General features: G+C 41.9%; 2 protein-coding genes and 1 long non-coding RNA gene across 3 annotated transcripts; 1 reads left to right on the top strand and 2 right to left on the bottom strand.

Annotated features, from left to right (window-relative positions):
• On the bottom strand, positions 1 to 6,280 carry oxnad1 (oxidoreductase NAD-binding domain containing 1). Its single transcript, XM_031586090.1, has 8 exons — positions 6,177 to 6,280; positions 5,648 to 5,826; positions 4,931 to 4,994; positions 3,548 to 3,654; positions 2,113 to 2,254; positions 1,407 to 1,655; positions 876 to 984; positions 1 to 672 (listed from the first exon to the last, which is right to left on the bottom strand). The coding sequence occupies exons 3-8, from the start codon at positions 4,988 to 4,990 to the stop codon at positions 518 to 520; spliced, it is 822 nt and encodes a 273-aa protein (XP_031441950.1). The 5' UTR covers positions 4,991 to 4,994; positions 5,648 to 5,826; positions 6,177 to 6,280; the 3' UTR covers positions 1 to 517.
• Positions 6,281 to 9,065: 2,785 nt separating this feature from the next.
• LOC116224972 lies at positions 9,066 to 10,157 on the bottom strand. Its single transcript, XR_004165828.2, has 3 exons — positions 10,134 to 10,157; positions 9,850 to 9,965; positions 9,066 to 9,428 (listed from the first exon to the last, which is right to left on the bottom strand). It is a non-coding gene; the product is annotated as an uncharacterized LOC116224972 (long non-coding RNA).
• Positions 10,158 to 17,892: 7,735 nt separating this feature from the next.
• LOC116225079 (CD209 antigen-like protein E) lies at positions 17,893 to 20,676 on the top strand. Its single transcript, XM_031586659.2, has 5 exons — positions 17,893 to 18,004; positions 18,201 to 18,344; positions 19,303 to 19,457; positions 19,792 to 19,907; positions 20,303 to 20,676. The coding sequence occupies exons 1-5, from the start codon at positions 17,953 to 17,955 to the stop codon at positions 20,478 to 20,480; spliced, it is 645 nt and encodes a 214-aa protein (XP_031442519.1). The 5' UTR covers positions 17,893 to 17,952; the 3' UTR covers positions 20,481 to 20,676.
• Positions 20,677 to 20,932: the final 256 nt, after the last annotated feature.

Below are 20,932 nucleotides of genomic sequence, written 5' to 3' on the forward strand. Positions count from 1 at the left end.
TCCCACAATGTTCTTGTATTTAAAAACTCCACTTCATCGTTCATCATTCACATTACAGCAATGTTTCATAAATACTTAACTCTCAACTCTATTGTACATTATTCATAAATACAAATGTACAAGCAGCATTGAGCTGCGCAATAGACCTGCAAGGATACTTTCTAAATGTACCATGAAATAAAAAAAACTGATATTAAAAGCCGTTTGGCGAGGTCTCTTCTGGCTTGACAGTCTCGGTTTAAAACACTCTCTACAAGCTGTAAAGTTCAACTGCAAATAAAAAAAAGTCTGTCAAGTTGTGCGTCAAGATGGGGACTTTTTTCGCCCCGAAAATCTCGGGACATGTCCTTCCCCAGAGGGTTTCCGTGGCAACAACGTGTTTTTGGGGCGTGGCCTAAAGCCAGCGCGGCGGTTGGTGGGCTGGGTTCTGTCACAGACTGGCAGTGAAGTCTGGGCCGGGTCGGAGCCAGACGTGGGCCGGATCGGGGCCAGGCGTGGGCCGGGTCTGGGCGAGGGTTTACCACCACTTCTCGTAGCGGATGCGGTCCTCGGAGAGGCCCAGGGAGCGCAGCAGGGCGGAGAGGCCCTCGATCATGGGAGGGGGGCCGCACAGGAAACACAGCGTGCGCTCGCTCACACACTGCTCCAGCTGAGCCTCCGATATCCGCCCGTCTGAAAACACACACACACACACACACACACACACACACACACACACACACACACACACACACACACACACACACACACAGAGTAACTAAAACAATCCATCAATGCTCTCTGTAGTGCATGTATCCTATGCCATTACAATCACACATGGTGTATCACACAACTACTGGATAAACTGAATATGTGTTCCTTGTGTGTGTACATACGTCTGGTATAAGGCTGGAGCTCCTGCTCAATGTCTCCTGTCGGCTGCGTGACGTTAAAGTAGCAGGAGAACTTCTCAGGAAACTCCTTACACACTGCTGTGATGGTGCTCTGGACATAAACACACACATTTTATATCATCATATCATTCACACTTATTCTCAAATGTCTATCTACATGTGCGTCCTCTCTCACACACACACACACACACCTCAAACAGTCATTTACGCGCACACACACACTTACATGACTATTTACATATGCATCCTCTCATACATATACATACATGCACACACACACACATACACACCTCTCAAACACACACACCTCTCACACACTTATGCACACATGCTGACACACACACCTAACACACACTCATGCAAACATTCACACTTGCGTATTTACATGTGAATCCTCTCATGCAGACTTAAAAGCTTAAACTTAAAAAAGCCCATTTCTCTCTCATATATAGGCACACCTCTCAAACACTGATATACACACACACACACACACACACACACACACACACACACCTTAAAGAGCAGGTCTTGTGTGTTCTTGGCGCTGTACAGGAGGTGTGTGTGGCCTGGTGTGAACGTCTGGCTGCTGGTGTGTGTGTGTGCGTGCCGCAGCAGGTCGGCCGCATGGAGGAAGATGGAATACAGGGGGTTAATCCCCACGCCCCCGGCAACCAGGAGCAGGTCAACAGGGCTGTTGTCAGGGGTGGGGTCAAAGTAGAAGTCCCCGCCCACTCTCACAGCAACCTGAGAGTCCAGAGCACACTGGGGAAGAGACAGCGGAAAGTTAACACACACACACTTTATCAGAGGAGAATTAACACACACACACACACACACACACACTCACATTATCAGAGGAGAATTAATACACACACACACACACTTTATCAGAGGAGAATGAATACACACACACACACTTTATCAGAGGAGAATTAATACACACACACACACACACACACACACACACTTTATCAGAGGAGAATTAATACACACACACACACACACACACACACACACACACAACACACACACACACACTTTATCAGAGGAGAATTAACACACACACACACACACACACATTATCAGAAGAAAATAAATACAAACACACACACATACACACTTTATCAGAGGGGACAATTAATACACACCCACACTTAATCAATGGATACAGTCTCATACACACACACACACACACACACACACACACACACACACTAACCGTGGTGTGCACCCAGTGTGCGGGGGGGTGTTGGGCGTTTTTAACGGCCAGCTCGATCACCCCCTCCCTCTGGAGCAGCCCAGGGGCGGAGCACATTGAGAAACCGCCCACTTTCTCCATCCCAGGAATGAAGAAATCTACCCTGTAGCGGAACCACAGAGGAGAGAAGAACTACATGAACCTGCTTCCAAGGACAAAGAGGATAGAGGAACTACATGAACCTGCTGCCGAGGACACAGAGAGGAACTACATGAACCTGCTGCAGACAACACAGAGGAGAGAGGAACTACATGAACCTGCTGCCGACGACACAGAGGTGAGAGGAACTACATGAACCTCCTTCCAAGGACAAAGAGGATAGAGGAACTACATGAACCTGCTGCAGACGACACAGAGGAACTACATGAACCTGCTTCCAAGGACACAGAGGAGGCAGGAACTACATGAACCTGCTGCAGACGACACAGAGGAACTACATGAACCTGCTTCAGATGACACAGAGGATAGAGGAACTACATGAACCTGCTGCCGATAACACAGAGGACACAGAGGAGAGAGGAACTACACAAATCTGACAAAAGACCATTCTGCACACACACACAATCCAGCCAGTAAATACACATAATCTGCCCTGCGAGTGCACACAATCCTACTGGTAAATAATGACACACACTAATCAGAAATGCTTAACGCATAAGGAATAAGAATGTACACAACTCTGATAGCACACAGGGCCAGGGCAAAACACACACACACACAAACACACACACAACACAACACGACAAACACACAGGCTGGAAACATCTAAACTTAATTTACACCGATATGAATAAAAACATGGTCATACTCAATCCACATCTCGCGCACACACTCATACAAACACACACAAACAAACCATGCAACCCACAACAGCTTTGGTGAATCTGTTCAAAACCCCTTAACTACCGCAGAGTCACTACACGTCACTAGCAGAGAATGAGCTGTACACCAACCAAAGCATTTTATTGTGGAGTTCTTTTCAAAAAGACTTTTCAGGTCCTGACTTCAACATAGGTTCAGTCCAAAAAGGCCTTGAGGTGACCCTTGAGGTGACTAATCTTACAATACTATGACCTTTTCAAAAAAAGCGTCATTTAGATCTTCTGACAAAGCATCCCATTCTCTACAGCTTCTAGAAAATGGGAGCGAGAAATAAGAGACAACAGAAATAGTGAAGCATAAGCCTGTTACGATCGTGTTTAAAAAAAAAAACAACCTTCCTGACAAAGACAGACTGCTCTCAAAAGCCTTTCAGTTTGGAGACTAGGAGGGTGTGGGCCCTGCGGCCAACACTGTCACAGAAAATAAACAGCAGGTCCCACATCAGTAAGGGCAGGAAGAAGGCAGAGTTCGTGGTCACATGTCAAAGGTGAAAGAGGAAAGGTCATGTCCTCACCACTGTCCGGCTCTGAAGCTGAAGTTGGGGTGCGACACCTCCAGACGCAGTCTTCTGACGGACTCGGACTCATCGATGATGCCACACACGCGCGCAGGGAAGATGTCCTGTGGACACAGTGATGACGTCATCAATTAGTGACAGTTCCTGAGCAGAGAATTGGTTGAGTGTCTCTCACAACCAGTCTTTAGTTTTAGTCTAAACCCCTTCTTTTAAGGTTTACTTCTCTTATCCACTTCTTCTGTTGCTGGCAACCCTATCTATACCAGTAGTTCAAATAAATACTCTTTCATGAGCAATTTATCTTATTTTGCCCTCTAGTGGTTGAAAGGTCCATTGCACACTTTTCCTCCTCCACTAATTTGTGTTTCCCAGCCAAACCTTCAGGACACAGACACTAGTATGTCAGAGATGCAGAAAGACTGATCATGAAAACAAAATCTTCTACACCAAGAAACACTTATATAAATGCATATGCTTTCAGGCTATTCTCATATTTAATTTCACACCGACTACTGATCTTTGTGCTATATGGAGAGTATCTAACGACTGACAACACACAATGGAAACAACAATGTGACTAACATTCATCAATTATATGAAGGTAGGGATCAAGTCAAACTGCACTTTAGTTCCTGAAAATGATTACCATGACATTTATAATACATACTATGCAGCATCTTATCAACTACAATATGTCCCTTATTAGTTCGAGAGGCAGACAGAGCTTCAACCCAGTCTGCAGTCACCCATAAGTATATGTGCCAAGGTGTTCATCCATCTCTGACATAATAAGGGGGGATTTCTAGACATCTGCGAGTTGGCTTTTAGGCAAACAAGAACATATCTGTTTAGGCTAAATATGGGTCAGATAGAGTCATAAAAACAAGAACACAACATTTCTTTTTTTTAAATCCTTTGCAATAAAAAAAATAAAGAGATTACTTCAAATCAAGAGTCTGCTGTGAGATGGGAGATGTTTATACAGCTGTTATAGGACAGCCCACAGCTAGAGAAACACTAGGCTAGTGGTTTGGTGCAGGGTAGAGACTTAAACAGCTTCTTACCAAGCCTGACCAAAACAACCAGATCCCAAAAGGTCAAAATCATTGCTTGTATTTTGGTAGGACGCGGGGGGCGACAGTGGTACAGTGGTAGAGAAGTCGTTTAGTAATCAGAAGGTTGCTAGTTCGATTCCCTGTCGAAGTGTCCTTGAGCAAGACACTGAACCCCTAATTGCTCCTGATGTGCAGTGTGCCATCAGTGTAAATGTAAAATGTAAAATGTGTATACATTGTAAGTCGCACATATGTAAGTCGCTTTGGATAAAAGCGTCTGCTAAATGACTAAATGTAAATGTAAATGACGCATTTCTACACCCACCATTTGTCTGAAGTTACTGGCCGTTCTCTCCAGGTGGTCTGCTCGTCCTGGTATTGTCATTTGTCTACAACAAACAAAAAAAAATCATAACATAAAATACAGAATAATGTTGAATAGGACACAAAGTACAAACAAGACAGTTAAATCAATTAAGGACTTGCGTCAACGTCTTGGAAAGAGGTGAGCTTGTAACCCCTGTAGCCCTTAGTTTACATGTAGTCATTTAGCAGACGCTTTTGTCCAAAGCGACGTACAAGGGAGAGAACAGTCAAGCTAAGAGCAATAAAAAACCTGGTGTAACAATAAATACTACTTTACATAAGAAATAGAAAAACGACCTAGAAAGGAAAAAGAAGTGCAGGAACGTAACTGCTGAAGTGCCAGTTATGCACTAGTCAAGGTGCCAGTTAGGAAGGGAGGTGCTCTTAGTCCACAAATTGATTTGATTCACGTAATTCCAAAGTATAAGCAACGTTAATCATAATGTCATTGAAACGGCAAACTGTCAGACACAGCCTAAATATTACTAGATCAAAAACTAACTAACACAAAATGTTGGCCACACACAAAAAGCCATGAATGTCACAGCTTTGGCTAAGTTGCTTACCAAATTATGTAGCCACTACACAAACGGTCCCCCGGCTCGTAGCGTACAATATGTATACTAACCAACAAGTTAGACAACGAAAACAAAAGGTACATTCCAGATGGGCTCACCTTGTGAAAGGGCAGGAACACAACGTGCCGGGTCGAAGGAACCCGCTATTCCAGAAGTGCGGAAGTTTCTGGCGGCCGTGTTCAGTAAAGAAGGAGCACTCATTTCGTCTCCCTAAGATAACTAACGTTACCGGTATATCTGTCGATGCAAACCGTCTGCGAAGGGCAGTGAGGGCATCCTGTGGGCATAATGAGGATGAATTATCGGTAGAAAAATAACGTGAACCCTCAAGTTACGTAGCTAACGTTAACACTACAGCCTGATCTTTGGTAAATGAGCAACTTTCTAGTTCTTTCGCGTTGATGTTTAACCTCCATTACCCAACTCTGTAAACTAGTTCCGGGCAGTCTTTCTCGGAAAGTGCCCATTCATCTGGTTTATTTACCTGCAGAACTGTCAATTGACCAGCTAGCAATAGCTTAATTCAGCACAAAACACCTACGTTGACCACTGTGGTCGCTAGCAATTGTCCTTATAACAGCAATTCATCATACTACTGTCAAATATATATGATTTCAACACACTCACCAATCAATATTAGGCTGCATTTAAATCATCTTGTTTCATAACTTCTGTCATGTGTGGCATACACCGGTGTAGATGACCTTCGACTACGGAAATAGTCGTGTAGGATTTCATTATGGCAGACGTTCGTCAATTTGTTTCAAAATAAAAGTTAAAAATGCTCATTTAACCTCTAAACATTCTACCGAATGTATACTAAACGTAGAGGTGGTCAAATACAATCCTAGCTAGAAAAAAAAGCTTTAAATGCCTTTTTTAAACACAAAGAGCCCAATAATTTTGTTCAGCTGAAAAAGGTAATTTGTTTCTCCATACAAATTCTGGGAAATGACACATCCAAAATTGTACCTACAAGAGAAAGGTATTTGAACATCTAAATAAGTCATTCCATCTGCTTGAGATTAAGAGTTGAAAGGCAGGCTATAAAAATGCAAATAGACTTGGACCCCCAATAATCACCCAGGGATTAACTTTGTGGCTGGGAAAACAGCAAATTGTGAAAGACGTGGATCTTCTAAAACAATGTTTTTTTTTGCCACCCTCCAGTACAGTCCAGTTTTATAGGTAGCTCTTAAGGTTGTAGACTCCTTCACATGCACCCCAATTTCAACCACAGGACTTTGTAGATGTTTGGGGGTGATGTGTGTGTGGACTGTGGTGGCCTACCTCACCAGTTAATATCTTCCTTGGATGCTTGGTTTGGGGGGGCAACCTCTTCTACAAAGCACCTGAGTAGTGTGATGCAACATCCACTTAATTCTTATGTGTGGCTGGGAAAACCAACAAATTGTACACCCTTGAAATGGGGGTAAAATGAAACCCTCATAACCTGCCGTTTTAGAAAATATAGATACAATATTGAGGAAGTAGTTTTGTCCCTCTTCTTTGGTGATGTTTTAAAAATTGGACCGCCTATCACAGACATGTTACACTCAGGGCCACCGCTACGTACACACAGGTCACACAGAGGTCACACAGAGGTCACACACAGGTCACATACAGGTCACACACAGGTCACACACTCTGCGTAAGGCACCGAGTGTGCCAAGACATAAAGACTTAAAAATAAATTAAATTGGTCATAGTAAGCTACTATCTACCTGTCAGACTACTACAGCAGTAAAACATATATTTGCCAAATAATAACATGTGGTGCCCCCTCCTTTCTCTCTCTCTGGTTTGTTTTGATTGCGCTGGACAGCCCTTATGGTGACAATATAAAAGCTATAGGCAACAGTTTATGAAAGACATGGTGGAAAGGCAACCAGAGTTGGCAGCACAAGAGCAAAAAGAAAAAAAACTGCTGGATGATGCTCTTATATTTGGGAATGATGCTGTCTCTATGCCACGAACCAAATAATGATTATATCATCATTATAGCTAGCCGGTGTGCTATTGAGAGTCAGCTCAAGAGCTCATTTACTGAGTGAGAATTAACTTCTGCAGATGCCTAGTGTTATAAGGAAGTACTGACATCACCAAACATGTCACATGACATTTTTATCACAGGCTTTTAGAGCACCCAAACCTTTAACACAGACCGCGTGACTGTTAAATGAAGCCTCCTTCTTCAGTTCTACACAGCCATCACTGTGAGCATACTCGACTCGGCAGCTCAGTTAGTCACACACACACAAAAAAACTGCAGTCAATAAATCATCCAAGATTATTGGCACCCCCCTCAGCTGAATCACTTTATCACAAATGGCGAAAAAAGCAACAACAAAAAACTAAAATAAACTAAAATCTCTGACCTCTCTCACCCTGCTCACCAGCTCTTCCAGCTGTTGCCCCTTTTCCACATTGCAAAGAACTCTGACAGAGGCACCTGCACTTAAATCTCCTGTGTCACTCATGTAAGAATCATCTGTGTGTTTTGTCTGTGGTATCTGTGAATTTCTCTGTGTCAATATTGTCTGCTGTGTCACATTGTCATTGTTCTAATGTGATGCCAGTCTGATCACTGACATTATTTAACTGATATTGCTCTTCATGCTGTACTGAAAGCAAATTCCACAAATTCTGCAAAAGTCATTAAAAAAAATTCTGAAAATCTATATTATAAACATCATCAACAAACATTGAATTCATTCATGTTGACCAACGCCAGACATGCCAGAGGCAGAGAGCTTTGATGAAGTGAGCCATATGTGCTACATAAATTAATTGATGATGATGAAGGGATGACCTGAGATCATTATATATCTTTTTTTTTGTTTGTGCACTCTGCATCTCTCTTGTACAGGTCACTGTAGTGTATTTCTAGTGCCTCTGAAAAAGAGGTATGTCGTTCAAGGATGGGTGGATGATGAAGGGATGACCTGCACTCTGCATCTCTCCTGTAGAGGTCACTGTAGTGTATTTCTAGTGCCTCTGAAAAAGAGGTATTCTAATGTCAAAGCAGGTGCGGAATATCTCCATCTCTGCCGCTAGAGCGTGCCATCTTTCATTAAGCATCAACTGTTTCTTTCAGGACTGTGTCAAGTGTAGGTCACACAACAAATTTAACAGAGAAGTTTGGTTTAAAACCAGAGCGCTAACTATCGAAATAGCAGTTATAACTGGTCAAAGTTTGCCAGCATGCTTACTGGTGTGTTTGGGTTGTGAAAGTCTTTCTTAAATTTGTGCGTGCTTTTTGCTGAGCTTCCATCTAGTACATTGCCTGGGCAGAGAGTGGGACTAACAGGTCTGTTTATATGTCAGTACAACCAGAGGTGGCTACAAACATTAATGATGACACTGATCAGTGGGTAGTGCTGTCACTATGTTTTACCGATAAAGCCTTTTGAGTATTGAGTGACATCATGTCAAACACCATGATGTTTGCATTTAATGAAAGAACAGGGACTAAGGCTGAGTTCCTAAATTGAGTGGAGTCAGTTTAATTATATGTTTACCAAGATAGGGTCCTCTAATAAAATATTGCATTTCAACAAAGCGCAGAAAGACGAAAACGCAGAAACCTTCACCCACTCCCAGTTCCGTTGTTGATCTGGAAAGTGGTTCCTTACAGGCCAAAACTGTGTACATTTAATGAAAAGATTTTCTTAAAGCCTTCATATATAGCAGTTGAATATTCAATCCAGTCCAATCCAATCGGTGGCTATCGTTTCACACACAAATGTCCGCAGATTCTTGCAGGAGTTGTCACGCCAGTATCCAAATTTGGAAACAAGTCCACAGTTCTCCCCAGAAGGGTCATTCCCCTTCCAGTTATCTGGTTCATCCTGTCCATCAGACTTTTTCATCCAGAATCTGTGAACAAACAGGGTGGATGCACCATGATGTAGACATGCTCTATATGGAAGATGATAAACAGTTATACTACATATCTGTCGGTCTCTAAGTTCACCGAAGAAGGGGCAGCAGTACAACCACAATTCTGCATCTGCAATGGCATTGAGGCTGTTCTGTGTCAAACCTACAGCCAGCATAGTCTTTGTGCTGCGTCTGACTGACAAGCACAAATTTGCTGTGCTTACAAGTGTAACCATGAGAATAGCAGGACAGTAGTAGCGCCTCTATTCACTGCTGAACAGCACAACCAGATTGTATACATTTGAATGTATTAATACACATTTACATCATTGTACATGGAACAGTATGTATGTAGACTATAGACACATATAAGTAAGTGTTGTGTGGTTGTGTTCAGAACATATGAGGCGTGTCTTACACCGCTCCAGTCTCATTGAGAGGTGTGCTGTCCACCCAAATCCACTGTCCCTCTGTCTCCAGGTCATTCAGTCCCATCCAGTAGAAATCCTCAATGGCACTTTGGGACAGAAAATTCTAATGGGAGACATCACAGATATGTATTCCTCAATGGTTTAATTACATGAAACCGCCAAAACCATTAAACTTAAAACATTTGTTCTGATCAAAATGCATGATGGTATATATTCAGAAACGCTAAATGAAATGCATGCAATAACGGAAAAAAACACCCTTTTACCTCACCTGTTCTTCTTGATTGTTCACAATAGCCAGATGCCCTCCTAATGTGATGCAGTGATCTCGACTCTGATTCCAGGTCTTTCCAGTGGAGGAGAAGAGGTAGCACTTCCCACTGTTGTGAGCCCACCCATCAGGACAGACCCTACAACCAGAGGTGGCTACAAACACACATGACCACACTTGATCAGTGGGTAGTGCTGTCACTATGTTTTTCCAATGCAGCCTTTTGAGTACTGTGTAACATCATGTCAAACTCCATGCTGTTTGCATTTAATGAAAGAACAGGTCAGGGATTATATCTAAAAGTTCCCTTCTTAAACGTTCTGGGGGAAGTGGAAAGTTCGTTCTATGCTTGTTTCACGTTTGTCTAAATGCATAATCTTTATTTGAAACTAACCATCAAGACATTTGGAGGGTCAACAAAAACATTGCAGAAAACGTTCAGTTCAGTTCACCTTCTATCTTTATGGCACGTTATACAAGGTCACCGTCATCCAAATAATAATACATAAAAGACAGGAAAAGCAGTAGTGTCCAGCAAACTCACCGGTGGTTTCCATCAGATGAAGCTTTGCTTGTTCATTGGCATCTACCAGAGTATGAATACAATGCAATCACTTAGGGGTCAGATTTGTGCATGTGTTACACTATACCATACAGGAAATCCATGCATTATACATCACAAAGGTACTGGCATATTAACACTCTACAGATTCCGGGTACAGCATGCAATGTATGTTGTGGCTGTCGCCAGCCAGTTGGGCACTGTTGTGTATCCTGCCACCCTCGCTATCCTAACTAAAATTCACATGCACCATGTCAGCCAACCATAACTAAACATAAACTAAACTAACAAACTAAATTCCCATATAAAATTTTAGGTAAACAATTGATACTTGGTATCAATTGGTATCAATTGTTTACCTAAAATGATGTCTACTAACCAAATGTTCTCTCTCTTATAGCGTGACCTCTTCTCGCAAATGCTGATGGATGTGGAAACATTGTTCCTCATCACCATATCAATATTACCACATCAAGTACATATATGAGTATTTGTAGCTGAACTCTACCCACTCACTTTGTATCCTACTTCCCCTCCTAGACTGTCTTCGCTGTGGGATGCTGCTGTAGTCTCTCCACCCGATCTACTTGTCGAAACCCTCTGCCTACACATACCCACCCTCACCACACTGTCATACATTTAGTTGACCCCATACTCTGTGCTAGCATTTTCCTGCAATGTAATAATTGCCACCATCAACATAGTTTTCTGTTCCATTACTCTACTTACCCTTGTAATAGTAACCTTACGAGCACACTGTATACCCACTAAACTGTTCTACAATACTTGAATGCTCTCTCCCCATCTTATCCTCTACCAATTTTGTATGTATCATGTATATACCATGTTATATTTGTATGTATTTTTACTACATGTATACTACATATGCTGTGTACATTTACCACATGTATGCAGAGTACATTTACCACATGTATGCTAGCATGCTCATCATGATACGTGATATCATCTGCCAACTCCTATGATAATGCAAGTGCCCTATTTGTCATATTAGTAAGGCACTTTTGAGTTTGAATTTAAACTCACAGAGGTGTACCACTGCAGCAAGAGCTGGAAGGGTGAAAAGCAGGCCGAGACCGATACCAAGAGCCAGAGGAAGCAGCACAACCCTTCTGGACTTGGAAACTTCTCCTTCTCCGCCACCGGCACAAGGAGGATCTGTGGCCTCAGGGATTCTGGAGCCAGACACTGTGTGAAATAAAACTCATCAATTAATACATTAGTAACTACATCTTTACCTAATCTAATGAATCATTTTTGCTTCATACGGCTGAAATACAATAACAAATATTACAAGATATACACGTTAACCTATGAACAGTATTTATACCATGTTTAATTGTTAATAGCCGGTTGCAAGGTTCACATCTAACGTTACTTACAGCACATCGTATTAGAAGGATAAGCAGCCGCATTCTCATAGACAAGGTCCATTTTGACACCAGTATAATAATCTATAATGTACACTAATGAGAGTCGTGTCAGCTCAGCGATCAGACACTGAGTAAGACTTCCCCTGCAGACCTCACCTCAACAGACTCTTAGTATCATGAGGAAGTATAGAATGGACTGAAACCAGGCACTGTAACCCATGTCACCTTATCAGGGCTAAATATTCACAACCAGAAACTGACACATTTTGGGTCACAGAATCCATGTATCGATACGTTGTGAAAGCCTTTTTCCCATTCCTTTGATAAAACGTCTTCTGAACATTATTGCTCAATAGTGTAATGATGCTTGGGAAATGTTGCAGCTTTTGCACATACAGATCTATAGGATCTTTATTCAGTCAGTTCACAAAAAATTGGAATGGGGACTGGAGATATCACGTTAGTGACTTTGAGAGCTCAGCGTCAAAAATGCATAATTACCATGATCACAAGGATGTTTAAAGTAAAAAATGTATATGGGCATTTGAAGTATATTCATTGTCAGAGTACTAATCACGCACACCTGTCACCTCTCTACTTAAACCCTTCACTCCCCTCCAGGGGCGGCCCTAGCACATTTGGCGCTCTAGGCGAGCTTCACTCCTGGCGCCCCACGAAATTCCCCCACGAAAACGGAATTGCAACTTTCAAACGCTATTTTGCTCTGTAAGACTGCATTTCTTTCACATAAACACAACAACGATCGCGACGATGAACAAACATTAATTCAAGAACAAATCACTGAGAAAATGTCAAGCCTGTGCTGGACTACGCTCCGGCCACGCCCCCTGTTCAACTGTTTATGGACACACACACACCACCACGTCATCTTCCAAATCGCCTAGAAATAATGTTTTCTTAGTCTTCTAAAAGTGAATCTAAAATGATATAACAAAAGTATGTATTATCATAATTTGTTAAATGTAGCTATTATGTAGTTATTAAGCATTTTGGTGTATTTGGACAGCCTGACATTTTTTTATTCCAAGATGCATAGCTCTTGATTAGTTGAATCATGTCTAATTAAACTGGCTAGCTCGCTCCACCAAAACTAAAGCTGTCCAAATGTGATTACTCAAATTTTTATGACGCAAAATGACGCAAATTGCGGTACAGCTGAACTTGAACTGATGTTTCGACTGAATGGCAATAACAAGGAACGTCACAAGTCACTGGCTAGCTAGCGTTCGCTAACTAGCAAGATTACATATTCAATCCATTCGCTAGTTGACAATAGTTGACAATACAACACTTGGATTTTTACCAGTATTCCTCACTTGTTGACAAGTTGCCGTGTTTGGCTTCCTTAATGGGTGTGCTATGCAACGAGTAAGATATGTGTAGTGTTGTTGCACTGGCTATTGGCTTTATATGTGCGCCCCTATTTTAATCATGTCTTTTTTTGTATAATGTAGAATAAATGGACATATCATTTTTATATACCCGCCTAAAATCCTTAAGGAACTATGTGACAGGGAGTAGGAAAACTTTCAATGATAAGGTACATCTTTTCTTCTTAACTCCACTAAAGTGCCGGGGGCAATTCACGCATTTGTGAACGTTTTCTTATCTGGAATTCGTTCTAGGCTAGAACAGGATTTAAGGATGTACCTTTCTCCTTGGCACGTTTCTCTTCTTCTTCCTTTATTTTCTTCTTAAATTGCGCCCCGGATGGCTTTTGCCTCTTCAATATTTTGTTCTTCAAAGTTTCTTGAACACACACACTCTAACCAAACGCCTCACTGTGCTAGCATGTTCTGACAACACCAAGGACGTACGTACCCCTTCCCTAATTCCCTAATTTTACCCTAATGTTAGATTTTTTTTTTATGTCAAAATATTGGTTGGAGATATAGAAGGGGGCGCAAAAAAAACTCTGTCCAGCAAAAAAACCCACAATTCTTGTTTTTTTTTTTTTTTTTTTTGCTGGGCGCAGTTTTTTGCGCCTCCCTCTGAGTGGCGCCCTAGGCGACCGCCTATACCGCCTGTAGGAAAAACCGCCCCTGCTCCCCACACTTCGTGTCTTACCTCGCATCATCATATACATCAAATACTGACAGTAGGCCTACGGGTTCCAAGTTAAAATATAGGGCGAACCTACAGAGTATTATAGGACTACAATGTAGTCATTGGTCTCTTACAAAAGGTGTAAAACTATAATTCTACCTAATTCAGAGAGCCTTCTCAAAGTCATCTTACTATATATGAAGTATCAACTTCCTGAAATGCTGCATCTTGCAGAAAATGAAACCAAAATCACCAATCACCATCGGTAACTGCAATGTCGTTGTGGTTCCAGCCCAAGTGTTTCATCCCATAGACAAGTATATTAATTTTTCAGAGCAGGCTCAACACAGTTTTACTTAGATTTACACAACTAGACAGTTAGTAAATAAAAAAAAAAACAACCAAAGAATTATTCATTTTTCAGTGCTAAGGAGATAACATCCAACACCATTTTACTCCATTCTAGGTGACGGATAACCCCCCCCCCCCCCCCAAAAAAAACAACCTATAATCTACATTGAATGAAGACAAAAAACATTGAATAGTCCTGGCCAGGTACTCATAGTAGAGGAGTAGTAGAGACTCACCTTTCACTTGTCACCTGTTTCCCCCCTTCACTGCACCACCTATAGATCTGGGGCTCAGGTAAACACCTGCGCTCAGTTCCCGCCCCAAATTTAAAAGGAAGAGAGGAAGATGGTGCTGGTGTGGAACGTGTGAAATAGCTGCACCACACTAGGGAGAGAGGAAGATGAAGAGGCTGCACCACACTAAAGAGAGAGGAAGATGAAGAGGCTGCATCACACTAAGGAGAGAGGAAGATGAAGAGGCTGCATCACACTAAAGAGAGAGGAAGATGAAGAGGCTGCACCACACTAAGGAGAGAGGAAGATGAAGAGGCTGCATCACACTAAAGAGAGAGGAAGATGAAGAGGCTGCATCACACTAAAGAGAGAAGAAGATGAAGAGGCTGCACCACACTAAAGAGAGAGGAAGATGAAGAGGCTGCATCACACTAAAGAGAGAGGAAGATGAAGAGGCTGCATCACACTAAGGAGAGAGGAAGATGAAGAGGCTGCATCACACTAAGGAGAGAGGAAGATGAAGAGGCTGCATCACACTGAGGAGAGAGACCCTTTGGTGGAATGTACTGTGGTCTTTTTCTTTTCTCCTTTTTGGGCACACGTAGGAACTAATTAGTTGGGATAAAATGATCGGACCTCTGGCATCTGTGAAATCTGTCCCCTCTCAGATATTCCTGATCAAGAAGACCAAAGGACAGATCTACTGGATGGGGCTTAGTGACCTGGAGACAGAGGGACAGTGGATTTGGGTGGACAGCACACCTCTCAATGAGACTGGAGCAGTGTAAGACATGCATACATTCTCAACACAAACACATTACAATAGGCCGACTGCCACATACTCGCATGTGTACATACAGCAAACACCTAAAAGAATAGAAAACTCCCAGCACCTTCATATTTATAGTGCATTCACATTGAGGCATTTGCCAGTTTTTGAGGTAGTTCTGGTATCATTTTTACAAGAACATGTAAAGGACAGATAAACACGCCTTTAGTTCCCACTAGCTATACTAATAGTACACTAGCTATTCCCAATAAGCTATACTCTAGTTCTGTGGTCCGGGACAGAGCCCTCCCCCCAAGCTTTCACAGCATGGCATCGCCAACTACACCTCCAAAAGACAACTGTTAGCTTGCTAGCAAGCAATTCACAGTGTGAACTGGGTCTCCCTTTGCTACAGGTGGTTTTTCCATGACTTTTAGGAAGTTAGCTTGCTAGTTTTAGACCCCAACTCCTGCTGTTGCTTTAAATGATCAGTTTTCAGATTCTGTTTTAAAAGGCCTGGAGGACAGGACGAGCCAGACGGAGGAAGGAGGAACCTGAGGGGGAAGACTGTGCTTGCCTCTTAGCACAGGAAAACGGCACGACAACTCCTGCGGGAAAACATGCAGATTTGTGTGTGAGACACTTGCCCCTGAATAAGACTCACCGAGTTTTTGACAAGTACGCAACGCAAAGACACAGCTGTGTGCTGATATGTGAAGTTTTTTGCATTGCACTTCCTATCAGCACTTTTTGCACTCTGTAGTTCTACATTTATCAGACCATCAAATGGTCTTTGCAACATATTGATGAACACATACTTGGATTTCCCCTTTTTCAAGTTAAAGTGAAGTTTAACTGATGAACTGAACTGATGAAGCAAGGTGCTTAGTTTCAGTCCCTTCTTTACTTCCTCATGATATTAAGAGTCTGCAGGGGACGTCTTACTCAGTGTCTGATCGCTGAGCTGACACCACTCTCATTAGTGTACATTATAGATTATTATACTGGTGTCAGAATGGACCATGTCTATGCGAATGCGCCTGCTTATTCTCCTAATACGATGGGCTGTAAGTAACGTTAGATGTGAACCTTGCAACCGGCTATTAACAATTAAACATGGTATAAATACTGTTCATCGGCTATCGTGTATATCTTGTAATATTTGTTATTGTATTTCAGTCGTATGAAGCAAAAAAAGATTCATTATATTAAGATAAAGATGTAGCTACTAATTTATTAATTGAAGTGTTTTATTTCACACAGTGTCTGGCTCCAGGCTCTCTGAGGCCAGTGGCGGAGGAGGAGAAGTTTCCAAGTCCAGAAGGGTTGTGCTGCTTCCTCTGGCTCTTGGTATCGGTCTCGGCCTGCTTTTCACCCTTCCAGCTCTTGCTCAGATCTACTGGATGGGGCTTAGTGACCTGGAGACAGAGGGACAGTGGATTTGGGTGGACAGCACACCTCTCAATGAGACTGGAGCAGTGTAAGACATGCATACATTCTCAACACAAACACATTACAATAGGCCGACTGCCACATACTCGCATGTGTACATACAGCAAACACCTAAAAGAATAGAAAACTCCCAGCACCTTCATATTTATAGTGCATTCACATTGAGGCATTTGCCAGTTTTTGAGGTAGTTCTGGTATCATTTTTACAAGAACATGTAAAGGACAGATAAACACGCCTTTAGTTCCCACTAGCTATACTTATAGTACACTAGCTATTCCCAATAAGCTATACTCTAGTTCTGTGGTCCGGGACAGAGCCCTCCCCCCAAGCTTTCACAGCATGGCATCGCCAACTACACCTCCAAAAGACAACTGTTAGCTTGCTAGCAAGCAATTCACAGTGTGAACTGGGTCTCCCTTTGCTACAGGTGGTTTTTCCATGACTTTTAGGAAGTTAGCTTGCTAGTTTTAGACCCCAACTCCTGCTGTTGCTTTAAATGATCAGTTTTCAGATTCTGTTTTAAAAGGCCTGGAGGACAGGACGAGCCAGACGGAGGAAGGAGGAACCTGAGGGGGAAGACTGTGCTTGCCTCTCAGCACAGGAAAACGGCACGACAACTCCTGCGGGAAAACATGCAGATTTGTGTGTGAGACACTTTCCCCTGAATAAGACTCACCGAGTTTTTGACAAGTACGCAACGCAAAGACACAGCTGTGTGCTGATATGTGAAGTTTTTTGCATTGCACTTCCTATCAGCACTTTTTGCACTCTGTAGTTCTACATTTATCAGACCATCAAATGGTCTTTGCAACATATTGATGAACACATACTTGGATTTCCCCTTTTTCAAGTTAAAGTGAAGTTTAACTGATGAACTGAACTGATGAAGCAAGGTGCTTAGTTTCAGTCCCTTCTTTACTTCCTCATGATATTAAGAGTCTGCAGGGGACGTCTTACTCAGTGTCTGATCGCTGAGCTGACACCACTCTCAGAATGGACCATGTCTATGCGAATGCGCCTGCTTATTCTCCTAATACGATGGGCTGTAAGTAACGTTAGATGTGAACCTTGCAACCGGCTATTAACAATTAAACATGGTATAAATACTGTTCATCGGCTATCGTGTATATCTTGTAATATTTGTTATTGTATTTCAGTCGTATGAAGCAAAAAAAGATTCATTATATTAAGATAAAGATGTAGCTACTAATTTATTAATTGAAGTGTTTTATTTCACACAGTGTCTGGCTCCAGGCTCTCTGAGGCCAGTGGCGGAGGAGGAGAAGTTTCCAAGTCCAGAAGGGTTGTGCTGCTTCCTCTGGCTCTTGGTATCGGTCTCGGCCTGCTTTTCACCCTTCCAGCTCTTGCTGCAGTGGTACACCTCTGTGAGTTTAAATTCAAATTCAAAAGTGCCTTATTGACATGAAAAATAGAGTACTTGCATTGCCATAGCAGTCACTAGATACAAAGAACATCAAACCAAAACATAAACATAGATACAGAGGTAGGGTAGGCACAGATGATTAGTTTAATATAAGTATAATAATTTTCTGTTCGCACTTTATTACATGGTACATTATGGTAATTATCTAGTACTTACATCTGCGTTCCTCTTAGTGCTTGTGCACATTTTGGGCACACTTTGTTTGAATGGTTTCCTATAGACTGTCTACAGATGCTCGGATTAGAAACAAAGTATCTGTCGAAACTCTGTTAACTACAGTTTATGGTTAAGGTTAGGGATTGGGTTTGGTTAAGGAGTTTTTCAGTGAACAATTGGAAAGATTGAACTTGAATTTCAACAAACCATCTGTGAAGTCTCTGCCTGTTTACCTCAGAGAGGTTTATTTTCGCTCTGGTTGTTCTTATCTCGCCCGTGTCTGGCATACTTCCTCACTTCAGTTCTTTTTCACATTAGAGGAAGCCTTTAGATACATGCCGAAAGAGATGTGAAATACATCTTTATATGTAATGCAATAAAACATTTCTGAATCAGCCGAATATGCCAATGCCTTTGTGATGTATAACGCATGGATTTCCTGTATGGTATAGTGTAACAAATGCACGATTCTGACCCCTAAAAGATTGCAATGTATGCATACTTTGGTAGATACCAATGAACAAGAAAAGCTTCATCTGATGGAAAAACTGCCCAGGAATTTGTTGAATACTTGTATTATTATTTGGATGATGGTACTTTTAGCGACATAAGCTGACTTGTACTTTTATTAAATGCCAACAGCATGGTGTTTGACATGATGTCACTCAGTACTCAAAAGGCTGCATTGGTGAAACATGGTGACAGCACTACCCACTGATCAGTGTCGTCATGTGTGTTTGTAGACACCTCTGGTTGTAGGGTCTGTCCTGATGGGTGGGCTCACAACAGTGGGAAGTGCTACCTCTTCTCCTCCACTAATAAGACCTGGAGTCAGAGTCGAGATCACTGCATCACATTAGGGGGGCATCTGGCCATTGTGAACAGTCAAGAAGAACAGGTGAAGTAAAAGGGTGTTTTTTTCCGTTATTATATGCATTTCATTGACTTTTTCTGAATATATACCTTTATGCATTTTATCAGAACAAATGTTGGACTAAACTTGGAATAAACTTTCCATGGCCTGATTAACATATCAAAGCATATGTTAGTGAAAGTAAAGGCTCTTATTTTTCACAAGGTTTTTTTTAGTACATTTCATGCATTCCTGAGTATGTTCTTTTAAGTTGGTGCATGTTTCAGCTTTTTTACAAAACAAAAAATAATTCGATGGTTTGGGCATTTACATGGTAATTATACCATTTAGAAATAAATATCTATGATGTTCCCATTAGAGTTTTCTAAACCAAAGTGCCATTGAGGAATTCTACTGGATGGGACTGAATGACCTGGAGACAGAGGGACAGTGGATTTGGGTGGACAGCACACCTCTCAATGAGACTGGAGCAGTGTAAGACATGCCTCATACGTTCTCAACACAACCACATAACAACCACATACAATGATGTAAACATGTAGTGATACATTGAAATGTATACAATCTGGTTCTACTGTTCAGCAGTGAATAGTGGTGCTGCTGTACCTCTATTCTCATGTTTACAGTTGTGAGCACAGCAAACTTGTGCTTCTCAGTCAGACGCAGCACAAAGACTATGCTGGCTGTAGGTTTGACACAAAACAGCCTCACTGTCATTGCTGATGCATAATTGTTGTTGTACTGCTGCCACTTCTTCAGTGAACTTAGAGACCGACAGATATGTAGTATAACTGTTCATCATCTTCCATACAGAGCATGTCTACATCATGGTGCATTGTGTTTACTCCATCCACCCTGTTTGTTCACAGATTCTGGCTGAAAAGGTCTGATGGACAGGATGAACCAGATGACTGGAAGGTGCAAGACCCTTCTGGGGAGAACTGTGCACTGGTCTCCAAAATGGGAGACTGGCGTGACACCTCCTGCAATGATAGGAGGACATTTGTGTGTGAGACGATAGCCACCGATTGGATTGGATTAGATTGAATATTCAGCTGCTATATATGAAGTCTTTAAAAAAATCATTTTCATTAAATTTACACAGTTATTGCTACACTCTAAGAAATCACTTTCGAGAACCAACGACGGAACTGGAACTGGGCGAAGGTTTCTGCATGTTCGTCTTTCTGTGCTTTGTTGAAATGAAATATTTTAATAAAGGACCCTATCTTGGTAAACATAATTAATCTGACCACTCAATTTTGGAACTCAGCCTTAGTCCCTGTTCTTTCATTAAATGCAAACAGCATGGTGATTGACATGATGTTACACAGTACTCAAAAGGCTTTATCGGTAAAACATAGTGACAGCACTACCCACTGATCAGTGTCATCATTGGTGTTTGTAGCCACCTCTGGTTGCACTGACATATAAACAGACCTGTTTGTCCCACTCTCTGCCCAGGCAATGTACTAGATGGAAGTCCAGCAAAAAGCACG

The sequence above is a fragment of the Clupea harengus genome, chromosome 19 (genome assembly GCF_900700415.2).
Source record: "Clupea harengus chromosome 19, Ch_v2.0.2, whole genome shotgun sequence".
NCBI classification, from domain to species: domain Eukaryota; kingdom Metazoa; phylum Chordata; class Actinopteri; order Clupeiformes; family Clupeidae; genus Clupea; species Clupea harengus.

Coding starts and splice junctions, on each gene's coding strand:
- oxnad1 (XM_031586090.1), bottom strand. CDS start 4,990: ATGACAATACCAGGACGAGCAGACCACCTGGAGAGAACGGCCAGTAAC. Junction 3,655..4,930: donor CCAGTAACTTCAGACAAATG/GTGGGTGTAGAA, acceptor CTGTGTCCACAG/GACATCTTCCCTGCGCGCGT. Junction 985..1,406: donor CACAAGACCTGCTCTTTAAG/GTGTGTGTGTGT, acceptor GTTTATGTCCAG/AGCACCATCACAGCAGTGTG.
- LOC116225079 (XM_031586659.2), top strand. CDS start 17,953: ATGGACCATGTCTATGCGAATGCGCCTGCTTATTCTCCTAATACGATG. Junction 19,458..19,791: donor TGAACAGTCAAGAAGAACAG/GTGAAGTAAAAG, acceptor TGTTCCCATTAG/AGTTTTCTAAACCAAAGTGC. Junction 19,908..20,302: donor CTCAATGAGACTGGAGCAGT/GTAAGACATGCC, acceptor GTTTGTTCACAG/ATTCTGGCTGAAAAGGTCTG.